The sequence below is a fragment of the Anoplophora glabripennis genome, unplaced genomic scaffold, assembly GCF_000390285.2.
Source record: "Anoplophora glabripennis isolate ALB-LARVAE unplaced genomic scaffold, Agla_2.0 scaffold276, whole genome shotgun sequence".
Taxonomy (NCBI): domain Eukaryota; kingdom Metazoa; phylum Arthropoda; class Insecta; order Coleoptera; family Cerambycidae; genus Anoplophora; species Anoplophora glabripennis.
The window spans coordinates 184,065-199,262 of NW_019416521.1; the positions used below are offsets into that span (position 1 = coordinate 184,065).

General features: G+C 32.1%; 1 protein-coding gene across 1 annotated transcript; it reads left to right on the plus strand.

Moving 5' to 3' along the window:
* The first annotated feature begins 1,960 nt into the window (after positions 1–1,960).
* Positions 1,961–7,493, plus strand: LOC108907569. Its single transcript, XM_018711309.2, has 2 exons — positions 1,961–2,776; positions 6,469–7,493. Exons 1-2 carry the CDS (start codon positions 1,970–1,972, stop codon positions 6,904–6,906), a joined length of 1,245 nt encoding a protein of 414 aa, XP_018566825.1. The 5' UTR covers positions 1,961–1,969; the 3' UTR covers positions 6,907–7,493.
* Positions 7,494–15,198: the final 7,705 nt, after the last annotated feature.

Below are 15,198 nucleotides of genomic sequence, written 5' to 3' on the forward strand. Positions count from 1 at the left end.
ATAAAAAATATGTACGATATACTTATTTTGTCCAAAAAATGTGTAAAGAATTATGTACAAAAGGACGATTTGAGTCTAAATTTTTTTTATGAGAAATAGGTAATTCAGTTCACTTCAATTGAAAAAATAGTTGTCTTATAGGTACTTTAATACCTCCAATATAAACAGAAATTCTGTGGAACAGTGTAGTTTAATAAATATGTAAATAAATGAAAGTAATAAAGAAATAAATAGAATAGGTACAGTAGAACAGGAAAAAATTTAAAAATTCATAAAATAAAATTATTTCTTTTTATTAATTTGAGTTTCTATAATATATTCTGGATCCATACATCTTTTTCCCTGTGGAATATTTTTGTATATTATTTCTGGTAGTATACAATTTTTATAAAATTGTTCCAAATTTGTTGCCATTGATTTTTTCCATAATTCTTCATATTTCTTAATTTGTTCTACATAGAGTGGGTTGTTTTCACCACTATAGGTATATTACGAAATAACATATAGACTTCTTCCGGTTCCGTATCTGAAAGTAAGAAAAGAATTTTACCAGATAATATTTGTTATAAACATAGATAATTATACATTTTTACCTATTATGCTTTTGATTTACCATAATGATATATCTAGTCATATATAGGGTGCCACAATAGTGCGATAAAGTTTAGTATAACTGCCTGTAGTAGTGATACGAAAAAAGTTACTTGCTCGGATTCACATTTTATTATTATTTCCATTATTCATTATTTTCAGACCGAATTAAACGTTCAGAAAATCTTGTTTTTGGCCTGAAGATTTTGCCCTATACAACTATAACTGAAAATAATTATAAACTTTGTCACACTATTGGAACAGCCTGTATGTGCATTGCAACGACAATATGTCATATTTATATTACGGCTAAGTAAGCGGAAAGTCCATTGTCGCATATGTAATTTTTATTTTCAAATAATCAAATACAATACCTACATATTTATTTTAATATCTATTATTTACTTGAATTTAGTACTAAGTACAACTATGCCTAGCAAATTGTAATACTTACTCTGTTAATGTTTTTTCCTTCATATAAAAAATAGTAAACTCCACAAATAAAATATTTCGCAGCCACAACGCAACAATAAAAGATAACAGCTCAAAGATCCATACAAGAAATAATTACATTCGCACCTACTCTGGTCCGAATCCATATAAGTACTAAAATGTAGAAAATAATATGAAATAAAACTTTTAGTTGGCTGCAAATATTATAAATTTGTACAACCACTTGCCATCCTCCTTTTTTGTAAATATGTACATAATAATATGTAGAAGATAGAAAATAGAAATATTTTCAGAACAAAAAACCGGCGGCCGCAAATTGGAGTTTTTATTATTTTATTACCCTTCTCTTTTCATATGCAATTATGAGATAGCAAGAGAGTGGGATGGACGTATAGGCCGGACAACTCATTATCGTGCACGTGTGCGTGCACCTGGCATTTTCTCGTTTTTTTTAGATGTGTTTTGCCGGAATTTGGATGAATGAAATAATCGTACTATTTTTACTATACACGTATTTCCTGTAGCGACATCTATATGAATATTGTACTACTTTGTTAGATGAAACGGGACTTCAATTTCCGTTCTTAAACTTGTTAATGAAGGCCCGTATGAAAAAAAAAATATATGAAGAACTGATATTGTTTTGACCTCGTCTATTTGTACTCGACTTTTTTGCATCAAGTACGGGGGCACCCTGTATAATTCTGTTTTGTGGTCAGGAGTTTCATTTCTTAGTCCTCTAGTTTTCTTCTGCTATTTAAACCTCTATACTTTTTTGCTCGTGTATACCTACACAAACGACAATAAATATTAATGTTCCATTCAATGCTGTTACTTTGTTTTATGATCCACAAAGCCTTGAATTTTCACCTAAACCGCACTATATAACACAAAGCTATACCCCAATGCACGAATTCCCTTCAAAATGGACCAAACCAAGGCGGTGTTGAAGAACGACTTGATCTCATGGGTAGCAAAAGCTGTGGAAAGAAAAAATTTCAACACGTTCAAGGTCACCTTGGATGGAACCTCAGAAAAATGCGACGGATACATTGGTGATATAGTTTTCGTGAATGTGACGGGAACCAACACTGACAACAAAGAAGAAACTTTGCATCTAGTTGTCAAACACAGCAAACAAAATGACTACTTCAGAGCCTCAGCATTCAAACACATGTTCGACGCAGAGATCCACTTTTACGACAAGGTATATCCTGTACTGGAAAGGTTTCAATTGGAAAAAAAACTGTCTGTGACTTTCAGTGCAGTTCCAAAATGCCTTAAAACTTTGTGTTTGGAAAAAAAGGAGGTCTTGATCCTCGAAAGCTTGAAACCGCAAGGATACAAACTATGCGACAGAAGAAAACCTTTGAATATATTCCATATAAAAGCAATTTTGGAACAATTCGGAAGACTCCATGCTTTATCTTTTGCTCTTCGTGATCAAAGGAGGAATGAATTTGAGGCTATTGTGAAAAACTATCCGGATTTTCTGGGAAATTTTCTCAGAGACAAATTGACTCGAGGCTGTTTTAGACCAGTCTTGAATAATGCGTTGAAAACGTTGTTGGACCATGGAGAAGCGGAACTGGTGAATAAATTCGAGAAAATTATTGCAAAATATACAGACAACGTAGCTGATGTAATGGCGAAAATTGTAGATGAAGATGAAGAACAGTCAGTTATCGTTCATAGTGATGGTTGGTGCAATAACTACATGTTCAAATATAAGGTAGGATATACTCTTTAATATGGTGTCTTAAACTCAATAGTATGGGCGTAATGTGAGGATACAAAAAATTTAAATAAAATTTGGGACGCGTGGTGTTAAATGGGATGAGGTAAGCTCCATTTTCAATCGAAAGTATTATCTTTGGGATTTGTCAGAAACGACAAATGACGTCATCAATTATATTTTTCCCAGAAGCACCCAAATTTTTTTCCAGTTAGAAAGCTCTCTTTTTCTAATAAACTTTTATTAGAGACATTTTTCTGTATTTCTTCCCGTTTAAAAGTTATAAGCAATATCGTTCTAAAGAATCTGAAGTACCACCAAAAAATCACAAGGATCAAGTAGTCGTTGGAAAATAATTGAATATTCGTTATTTAAAGTGCATAACTGTCATTCAGAAAAATATGAGTAATAATTCTACTCAACTGTCGTAAATGGATGACGATAATCCAAAGACAACAACACTGTGTACTCCCAATATAAATTTGCTATTAATGTATACCCTGGAATTATGTAAGACATGTAATATAATTAAATTTGTGTTGTCAAACTATGTAAATCCAAAGTAAAATACGTTTTCATGTTAATATTTTTAAATGTACTGTGGGTAGTAGCTTTTTTTGTATGACCCTTTGGGGTTTGCAAACCTTTTGGAATATTTAAACAATTTCGACTTTAAACATACAAATACCCTCAAATATCTGTATCCATGCCATTGCTTTTGGGAATAAAATGGGTGACACGTTTTTCTTACATCTATCTCGTATACAAATTATGATATATTTTGCAAATAATTAAGAAAACCTTTACAAAATAATTTTATGTAACACTCTGCATCTTAGAACTGCAACGTCGATGAGAACCCGCCTTTCCAAGAAGAACTCACCTTTTTTAAATATAAACAAAATACCTTCTATACTCTGAATCTAGTGCTTCACTTTTTTTGGTTATAAAAACTCTGCATTGTGTCCGATATGTATTTTTAACCAGTGTCATAATTACATCTTCACTCTGATTAGACGAAATTCTTTATACACGCGACGTAGCAGACAGCTACATCTATGAATGGTCATTGTTACTCACTCCCTGTGATTTCATACGTCCTATACGAGCAAAGAGCGACCTCTAATATCACAGGTACGACGAAAGCCGGATCTATTGCCAACTAGGCGAATCTAAATTTTTAAATTGAAGATATTACAGGAAACTGCTGTACGCAGAGTATTTGTTTCCTGCAATATGATCAATCCAAGTTATTCTTTGTTTCACGGATCCTCTTACAATTTTTTTTTGTTCTTTGCTAACCGTAATATTTATATCACAGACAATATAGCTTATCGCTTCAGACTGCGCGCTAAATGCTAGTAACTCTTCTACTCGCTAATAGAGGGCAGTTCTAGCGGTGGCTTTGTTGCCAAATAATAACTGCCAAATACATTTAATGCATTTAATTATGTAATTGAAGAATTATATAGAACTTATCTTTTGTTTGGAAATGACATTTTTGTTAAAAGCTAAATAAAAAAAATCAAGTTAGAATTAAAACTATGAATTTACCTAATTAATTATTTATTTCAAAAAAATTTAAAAATGTAAAATTTCTTTAAGAATAGTATCTTAATTTTTTATTTAATATAACTGTTGGAACCTCTAGAGGTGGTACGAAATTTATTTAAAAAAACAACAACTAATCATCAGTCAATGAGAGATAATATAATTTTTGACTAACTTTTTTGTTTTTCGACATACGGACTTCGGAACTTTTCCATTCAACGCAGAACTGACATTCACAACCAAGAGTATGGGGAATTATACGACTTTTTTACTATATGACACACCTCGTTTGCAAAATTTATTTTCGACATACGGACTTCGGACATTTTGTATTCAACGCAGAAGGGACAATCAGATGCAGGGTTGTGGGGTGATTTTTTCAATTATTTTTTCGATTCAACACACCGTTTTCGAGTTATAAGACCTTTTTTACTGTATCACCTCACACACCACTTGTTTCCGAAATTTATTTTCGATATACGGACTTCGGACCTTTTGCATTCAACGGAGAAGAGATAATCAGAACCCGGGGGGTGGGAAGATTTTTTCAATTATTTTTTGGATTTAACGCACCGTTTCCGAGTTATAATCACTTTTTTATTCTATGATGTCACACACCGTTGATCCCGAATTTTTTTTTTCGACATGCGGACTGCGGACGGTTTTCACTCGATCACCAATTAGAACCATGGGAGATTTTTTGATATTTCGAGTCATTTCCGACGTACAAGCAGAAACCGGTTTTTTTTTCTATGTTGTGACATCATAGCTCGATGACGAAGGCTAAAAAGGCCACGCGCTCTACCCCATGCTCCTTACCTAGGTATCCTGAAGATGCTGGGGAAGTCCCAGAAACTCCTGAAGACAAAATCACTTTATCTCTATCGCACATTATAACTCTATCTCTCTCGCACATAATCAGACAAAAACAACATACACGAACCTTCCTTTAAAAATACATCGGTTTTATCATTATCAGAATATCCCATTTTAATTTTTTTAAATTTGAATTATTATTATTTTTATTCTGATGAATAATAAAAACATAAACTGTATTGTTCAAATAACAATAGTGTGCAAAAGTTCTTCAGGAATATCGGTAAATTTATTTTGGAGGAAGAATCCCGTCAACGAACACAAAAAAAATATTATTTGAAACCTTAGATGGCCAGAAAGCAGCCCCGATCTCAGTCCTTTAGACATATTTTTTTGGGGACACTTCAATAAAATATATTATTAAAGACTTCAAAATTTACAATTATTGAAAGAAAAAATACTGGACGAAATGTTTGATACTTCTGAATTTGTTTTTAAAGCAATAAATAGTAAACTGTATCATCACAATTACTTGCATGTTGAAAATTTGTAAAAATTGGTAGGTATTTTAATGTTATTTAATTAAGAAAATTTTAATAATGTCAAAAGAAATAGAGGAAAAGTCGTACATCTGTAATTAATTTTTTTTTTCTACCTTTAATCATTAAACCTAGGAGTGGGTGTCAAAATACAAAATAAAAACCTGTACCTACATTCCGCGACGTACCCACCTTGAATATTAAATAAAATTATCATCATCATCAAATTTTAAAAATTTTTATTACAAGCTGTTTAAAATATCATTACGAATCTTGTTTATTTGGAAATATATTTTCTGCAGTATTTCAATATCAAAAAATGAAAATAGTACCTAATTAACGAAATTATGATTAAATAACCTAACTGGTGTACCGCTGCAAAATATCATAGGAAACTACATAGATATTCGTTGATTCTTTAAAACATTTTTATCAATACCTACATCATACGTTTAAGTAAATACAGTAACGCAAAAGCAGGTATTGATAAAAAAGTGTACAAAATAAATCCGTAAGTACGCCTGTCAACATTGCCAAAGTATTGTTTATAATGTTGCTAGGATACGCGTAGGAATGCGGGCCGCTACATTTGATTCTTCCTAAAATTCTGCTGGTGGTGAACTCTATCGGCAATTCGGAAATTTAAAACAGCTGTCCTATTCGAGTAGCGGTCTGGAGCGAAGCTATATTGTCTGCGTTTATATTTATTTACTAACATCTAATTTTGTCAAGAAAAGAAAAACATTTACACTATGATTAATAATAGTTAATAATTAATTTCAGGGTAACAATCGAACCTCTCCCAGCGAAGTAGTTATCCTGGACTGGCAATTGTCACACTTGCGTTCACCAGCCCTAGATCTGTGTTACGTCTTCTACGCTACAGCCTCTTCAAAGGAACTGAAACATTTTGACCAACTCATGAAAACTTACTACGCGTCGTTCTCAAGCTTCCTAACAGCCCTGGGTAGCGATCCCGAGAAGCTCTTCCCATTCAGCTCTTTGAAAGTTCACTGGAGGAAATATTCCACCTTTGGTGTGATATTCATGGCACTGATATTGTCCTTCGTCCTTTGCGACAAAGAGAATGCTCCTGACTTTGGGGATTTGTTGAGTGAAAATGGTCTGGAGGATATGCTTGTTATAGATGTGTCAAAGAATGAGTTGTTCTTTGAACGGTACAGGGACATTGTGCGACACTATTTAGAGTGTAGGTTCTAAATGTAAGTCTTAAAGCAAAATGTTCTAAGGAAATGTAGCTAAAAATAGCCACGATGCATAAAATAATAAATTGCACATAGAATAGTAGAGTATGTATCTTTATAAATGGCTGGCAACCATTAATACACTTTCCTGGATTGAGGATAAACTACATACGCTTATGTTTATATGACATCGCGGTTAAAATATTATTGAAAACTAGAAACCGCTAATTCATCGTTTTATGATATCAGAATCATTGTTTTGAAAGTTAATTTAGTACCCTTAAATCTCCAATGTTGTAATTGTACTGAGGATTACCATACCATACGCTGTTAAGTTATTGTCAGAAATTACTTTTACACAGTTTACGTATTTTTAATTTAATTTTTTTTTTTGTATATTGTAATCTGTGAAAAAATATTAATGTAATAAACTTTAACCCCAATTAACATTATCAAGGGCAAATTTTTATGAAAATTTTTGCCTAGCCCATTGCACTGGCAAAAGCGGAAACTATAAATTAGAAATACGCATGACTACATATCGCAGTAATTTTATACATATACAGGGTGTCCGGAAAGGTCATGTCAAAAATGAAGGGGAGGTCAAAATAAATGTAGTCATACATTTTTTTTCTATCGGGCTTCGTTGTGGAGTTATTCGCATTCAAAGAAAGTAGTTTAAAAAACATATTAAACATTTAAAGTAACTCATGGTAATGTTTATTTCCAAATTTAAATTGGTATTCAATATGGCTAGATTATACAGGACCAGAATTATCTATTACAAGATATCGACTGATATACGGTATATATTTTTTTAGCAAAGTGAGAGAGGAATCGAATTATGAAAGAAAAATGCCAAATTTGGCAAAGCTGTAAAAGATGTATAAATTTCAATGGATAATTTCGTCTGCTCCTGTACAATCCAGGCATATTAACCATTACAATGAGCTACTTTAATTGTCATTGTTGTCATGGTAACGACTTAGAAGTTATAATTGGAATTTGTTTTAATGAAAAAGTAATTGAATAGTTTATTTCAGACAAAAGCAGAATAATAGACTCAGTATAAAAAATAATGTTTAGTATAGTTTATCTATATTTTAGTCTTATAATAAAACTACCCAATTATATTTAATTTCTTTTAAATACTTTGTACCTAAATTTCTCCGCTTCCCTAGTATGGAAGTGAAGAACCGCCACTGATTAATACTAATCAGAAGTATGTCTAATAATAACCATTTTTCAAAATGATTAATAATATACTGTAATTGCATGCAAAATTAAATACAGTTTTCGTTTTATTAAATATATTAAATAGTAATGGGTCCAGGGTTGATCCATGCGGAACACCTAGATAACACTGGAAAATTGTGCAATAATATACAAATTCCTATCGTTTACCAAGAAGGCAAAAGAGATAAAAAATTAAATAGTAGACTACATTTGTTAAGTTCGCGTAAAAAATCTCATGCTGTAGCGGATCAAAACCCTCAAAAAATATGTACTGATTATACCTACCTGCTCTGGACTTTCATAAAACCATATTGGGTGCTACCGAAAAGTCCTCAACCACCTGATTTTAAAATAGTATCCTTAAATAAAATGCCGTTTGGGTTAAATCTGCTTATAGCAGTGTAAAACCAAAAACTTTTGGGTTTCTTTTTTATTTATATGACTGAATAAACATAAATTAAATGGCAATTAATTTACTATGAATACATATTTCTTTTAAATTAAAAAAAAATATTTTCGACATAAATCTCCGAAGAAATAATTCTATTCAAATTTACTAATAATTACATATAATACAAATAATATGTGGCTGTTATTACGTCATTTCCCTTTGGTATGACAAAGCTTGAACCATATTTTTTCTGGGAAAGTTTATTAACACTGTCGCTTGAGTAATATCTGCATTAGTTGACCACACTAGACGAGACCTGCAGATGTCGAAGTAAACTCTGGTGACACCGTCTGCGGAATACATTATCCTGGCATCTGGTTTTCCTGACAGAATGTACTTAGAAAACTGATTAGACAAACCATTAACAAATAAAGAGAAATTGCTATGTTTAGCCAATTCGAAGAATAATATATCTTTTGCGTACCTAGATTTCTGATATAAAAGTGCTGTTTGACTTCATTTGATAAATTTTTTTAGGAAATATTTTTAAATTGGCTCAAAATTTTCATAGAGTAAAAAATCTTGATAAACAGTTACATTCAGTGAAATTTCCGAAACTAAATAAGGTATCTGATACAATAAAGTATTTATTTTCAATAATATTATTGTCTTTGTCAATAGTAATTGTATTACTTATTCAAGTAGTTTTCATCAACTGATATCAACTCAATTCCTAGTTACCAGTTCTCTTTGTTAAACACCATGTTGTCATTGATAGAATAATTCACCTTTGTTGCGAAGTCCTCGTAATACCCTTTTATAGAATATGTAACGCGTTAAAAAATAGTTAACAATTGAAGAAAGAAATACTTAAGCAGTGATGAGAACGTAGGAGGCTATGAGTTACGTCGCAACGTAAACTTATATTTGGAAGCATCATACAGTGTCTCTGGATTATCATACGAAACGATGCAACTGAAGGAAATCCCTTTTATCAAATTTTTTAAGCGCCTTAATATTGTCCATTTCATAAACATTTAAGCCTCAGCTATAATATTACTTTCTTTTTTTATTACAAGATAAGAAACGGACTTGCCCAGCACAATACTTTTCAAGATTTTGAAATAATTGTCATACTCTCGAACTGAAATTATTATTTTCAGATGCTCTTAACATTTTTCTCAAAAAAAAAAAACTATTTACTTCGGTAGAATAAAGGGTTTTCGAGATAAATCGCGTATTTAAGCAATAGTAAAATTAAATTGTTAAATTATTTCATGTAATTATGTAATTTTATTCAAACATGAAGTGACACAACCGTTGTCATCTTATAACGGCACTCTAGATTATAAGAATATACAGGGTGATTCACAAATGGTGACCAAAAATTAAACCTCTTATTATTTGGCGAATTTTAACGGGAGTCTTTCCTATACAGTCTTTATCGAGGATGCTTCGTTAAAAAGATACAGCGTGTTAAACTTCAAAAAATATTTTCAATTTTTTTAAATAACTTAAAAACTAAGTATGTGAAATAATTTTAAATTGCGCACACGTATTTATGTAATTGTTGTCTAAAATCTGAGGGCTTTTTCTAAAATTTACATGCTCCAGTGGCGGAGATACAGGGTATCGGTGGCATATCTTTCTAAATAAAATAGTACGCCACTGCTTTACGGTAACAACCATGACATTTTCGTTTTTCAATTTCGAAAAAAAGCCTGATTTTCGAGTAAAACTTAAAAAACGAACTGCCTCTGATCGGAAACTTCGCATCGATCAATTTATTCGATACGTATCTGGCTGCATCCTAATGCTTACCTTGTCGGCCTGAAGTGCTGGTTAACAATCCAAGTTTCTTGCTGTAATGTATCCTTTAGAGTTTACAGAACCGTTTAGAAATGTAATAAATTTTGACTTTTAACATATTTTTTCTTTGATTGTACTCCTTCAATTACTTGTATCGGCGACACTGCTTTTCAGAAAGAAACCGTTTTCACATTATTCTTAACGCACAGTTGATGTTTACTCGTGTACAAATTTTGAAATTTTTATCTTTAGCCGATTTAAAGATAATTAAGGAAAACCATTTGGAAAGTAACAACTTCAACACACTGTAACTCGAAAACAGGGCGTCTAAGAAAAAAACTTTACATGAACTACCCCTATTATTTTCCCATGAGGCACTTGCACACAGGTTTTTTTGAAATATGAACGGGACACCCTGTATATATGTAGTAGTTTCAAAGTTTCAACCCAAAAAGTAAATCTCTTCGTATACCTTTGGGGTTCGATATCTCCATCACAAGGGACAATATGAAAAAAGATTATAGGAAGCCTTAATATTATTTTGACTTACCACATACCTTCCCAAGAGATTAGTAGATACTTACAGGACATCTTGTATAAAAATTGGTGTTTTTCTTGAGATACAATTTCATCTAATGCATTTTTTTAATTATAAATTTACACACACATATTTATGTTTCTAAAACGCCTTGTAAACAAACCCACAGTTGATTTCTATCTACAAAATCTGATTTAATTTATTAGCAAGAAATCACGAAGTGAATAGTAACAAATAAATGTTCTTGCTATATACGACGTGCGAAGGATTGTTAGAATGCTTTTGTTTATCCTCCATTTTTGTTTACAAACACATTTCGCGTAAAGTAAAAGTTGTTTGTTTACGGTTTACTGAGAAATTCAAAAAAATATTATAAATTGCGAAGTCTAGACAAAAAGTATTTATATCTGTTTTACGTAATTGTGTTTATCAAAATCTTAAAACAAAATTGCGTCAATGAGCTTCGAATTTTATAAGTAAATATTTATAATAAATAATTTGTCCCTGAACATGGAAATTGGACTGAAGCATTTGTAAATATGTACATATATGGAAAAAATTTAAAATTCGTTATTTATGCATTAAATATAAATCAAATATCCTAGTTAGCTTTTTCGATTGCAAAAGTGTATAATACATAATTAAATAAAATACAGTCCACAAGAACTTTTTCTCAACCGTAAAACCCCTACACAGTTTCCAAATCCCACTGTTTCGAACATAAATTAGGTAGCTTTCAAAACACAACTATGTATAATCTAGTGTGCCTTCAATTTTCTATGGATTGTAAATTATTTTGTTCCGCCTGCTAGATCCTTTTTTTAAACTGGATAAGCTCCAAATTCTATCCTAATATCAGATGAATCACGATTTTGGAACAAAACACGATCTGACGGAAGCTGGCGGTTTATTTCCCAGGCGTTGTATAAATGTAAATATTGACAAACTGTTACAGAGCTGCACTACCTATTTTTAACGTTAACAGTAGTCTAAGTAGGAAAGTTTTATTACAATTATTTTATTTGTAACGAGAATCAAATAAATAAACTGTAGTAATCTACGCTGGAAGAAAATCGGTGTGAGTGAAAGCAATAAAGGTTCGGAGTGAATCAATTGAGTGAAATTATTGACTACATTTTCACTCAATATTGGGTATTTTGATCATTTTACTCATTTGTGATTATAATTTAAACTAAAACTGAGTACTTTCACTTAAATATAGGTACTTGTACCTAAATCAGAGTAAATGTCCTCATTACTGAGCGATTCCACCCTTTTTCATATCCAGATTCATTGTCTTCATCTGTTCCCATCGTCCCACTAGGTTATGTCGTGATCGTGGCGTGGTGGATGGCAGTATGGCGTATGGTGTGCTTTGGAGTTGGACAAGTATCGGTTTATCTGGTTATTCTAGTGAAAATTGCATTTAAATGTAGTGATTTAATAATTTTAATAATTATAATAATTAAAAACAATATATTTAAGTCTCGATTAATATTTGGTTAAATAAATGGATCGTTAAATTGTTATTTATAATTATTACGTACAATATAGGTTACGGCAATTTATTTATTCGATTAGTGAACCAATCGAGACCTAAATTATTGTATCTAAAACAAATCCGTGTTGAAACCACCATGACTGTTTAGTAGTTTATAACAATGATATTTAAATTAAAATTTTAAGAAAATATAAAGTGGTGCAAAACCACTCCAAACTTTAATAATATGGAAGCACTTATTGAGTAAATTTCAAATAACATAACATGGCTTTTACCTAAAAATTATACAAATTTAATAAATTACAAAGTACCGATTTTCATCTCAACTTCAAAAAAAATGTAGATTTAAGACATTATTTTTACAATAATTCTTCTAATTTGAAAGTTCATCATTTGCAGAACACACGTCGAATTAATTTCAACACTATATATTCTAATTAATAATTTATGAGTGATTTATTTTTGCACTCAATATTCAGATAATTAAAAACCAAGTCTGAGTAAAAAATGACTCAGTAATAACGAGCGTTCAAATAAAAACGTGGTCGAAGTTGGCTCTGACACATTGGACGTAGGGAGTAGCTTATATCGACCAACTTAACCTCATTTCTCAACGAGCTGTATAGCAGCCGTCAGTTTCAATAACGTTAATGACTATATAACTTTATTTTAAAGAATAATCGTGATAACAATAACAAACAATTAAAGGAGCTGCGGAAAGTGTCCCCCTCCTTGTTATAACAATAAATTAAAGCAGCTGCTGAAAGTGTCCCCCTCCTTGTTCCAAGCACTTTTCACACCTGTTCCTCAAAGAATTAAAGACATTTTCTAAGATGCTCGGGGTATTGTTAATTTCACGAATCTTGTCTATAAGTCGAGCCTGCAGATGGTTTAAATCAGGAATAGGCAGTTCAAAAATAGTGTTTTTAAGGTAAGGCCACAAAAAGAAATCACACGGCGTAATATCACATGACCTCGGTGGAAATTCATGTTCAGCATTGAGACTTATTAGTCGATTTTGGAAAACTTCCCTCAACATATTCATCGTCTCGCCTGCCGTATGTGCCCTTGCGCCATCTTGTTGAAAGTAAAAGTTTGTAATTTCGTTTTCTTCCAGCTGGTTAACAAAAGGAGCGATAATTTCTTCTCTATACCTTTGCGCAGTAAGAGTACCATTAAAAAAAATAGGTCCATAAATCCTCCTTCGATTGAGAGCACACCAAACTCCAATTTTTTGAGCGTGTAGAGGGCCCTCGACAAAAAAGTTATCTGGTTTTTCAGAAGACCACATTCTCATATTCTGTGAGTTTACGTAACCACTTAAATGAAACCAGGCTTCATCAGAAAAAAAGGTGATATTATGAAGTTCACCGTAGTTGTTTAAAAACCATTCACAAAATACAGCCCGTCGCGGAAAATCAACTTCATGAAGTTCTTGCTGACAAGTTAAACGATAGGAGAACAAACGCAAATCTTTTTTTAACACTGTGTGGCAGGTACCGACTGATACTCCCACCATTTGTGATAAAACACGTACAGAAGTTCTTGGCGCATTTTCCATTATTTGTTGGACATTTTCTTTTAATTCTTCAGTCCGCTTTTTAGGTCGGCCGCTTCCTTCTTTTCTTGTTACACTGCCCGTTTCACGAAAAACATTAACACAACGCTGAACTGCACTTTGAAAAATTTTGTACTCAACAACGCCGGGAAATTGATTTTGAAATTCTATGAAACATTCCTCAATAGAATACTTCCATATTCCATCAATCTTGCGTCCATTTCTAAAGTAGGACTCTATGATAAACACTTTTTGTTCTTGAGAAAACACCATTTTAAACGCTTTTTAAAACGAAAATATTCAAATTGATAGCGGCGATATAGCGCTTTGACAGATGACGTTTAAGTTCATTTGCTATACGCTACGCCCTACGTCCAAATCTTCAGAACCAACTTGACCACGTTTTTATTTGAACGCTCGTTAGTTAAATTTAATTTATATTAGAGAAAAAGTCAACTCTAAATTGGTTTTTTATACTCAGAATAGAGTCAAAAGTCGCTCAATTGATAGTTAGCAGTAACTTGGATTTGAGTAAAACTCACTCATTTCTGATGCATTATTTTCACTCAGTTGTACTCATACTAATAGAGTGAAAATTTCAGTCGATCGGGTGTGAACAGAAATTGATACATTATTGAGTAAAATTAAGTGAAATTTGAGTGACATTTTTTTACAGTGTATATACTAAGCAACAATACGCGTTGTAGTAGCAGAAATAGACTAAATATGTGATCAAGCCGTCTGCCGCTCTATGCTCACAATACGAAATGCTACTGGTTGCCATAAAACGCGTGCTATACACTCGACCAAGCAAAGCGTCAAACTTACACACAAAAAAACGACTTGCTCGCTGGGTATGCCCCTGAAAATTCTGGATCAAATCTAATTGGTCCAGTTGATGAATGATAATTGTTTTAAAAAATCGTAAAAATTTCATTCGAATTAGCTAAAGCGTTTTTTTAATAAAATAAATTTAAACAAAATAACACCCTGTATCTCGGAAACAAAGCACTTGCGGACCCATGCTCATATGAACTTTTTTACATATTTTGCTGAGCGGAATCTCCCCTACGTTTTTGTCACTTCAACTCTGAAACGCCCGGTACATTCTTATAATGTAAAGAACGTAGTTATAAGAAGGCGACGGTAGTGTCACTTTTTGTATTAGTCAAATTACACAAAAGTTCGTATATGGAAATCGAATAAAAAATGGTTCATTCTTTGATTTCTTGGAAAAATGCAGTAAAATTGTGTAATTACTACATAAAATCACTT

Bases quoted from the DNA above. Each gene is read 5' to 3' on its own strand.
- LOC108907569 (XM_018711309.2), top strand. From the start codon at position 1,970: ATGGACCAAACCAAGGCGGTGTTGAAGAACGACTTGATCTCATGGGTA. The intron at 2,777-6,468 runs GTAGGATATACT...AATTAATTTCAG, and splicing joins ACTACATGTTCAAATATAAG to GGTAACAATCGAACCTCTCC.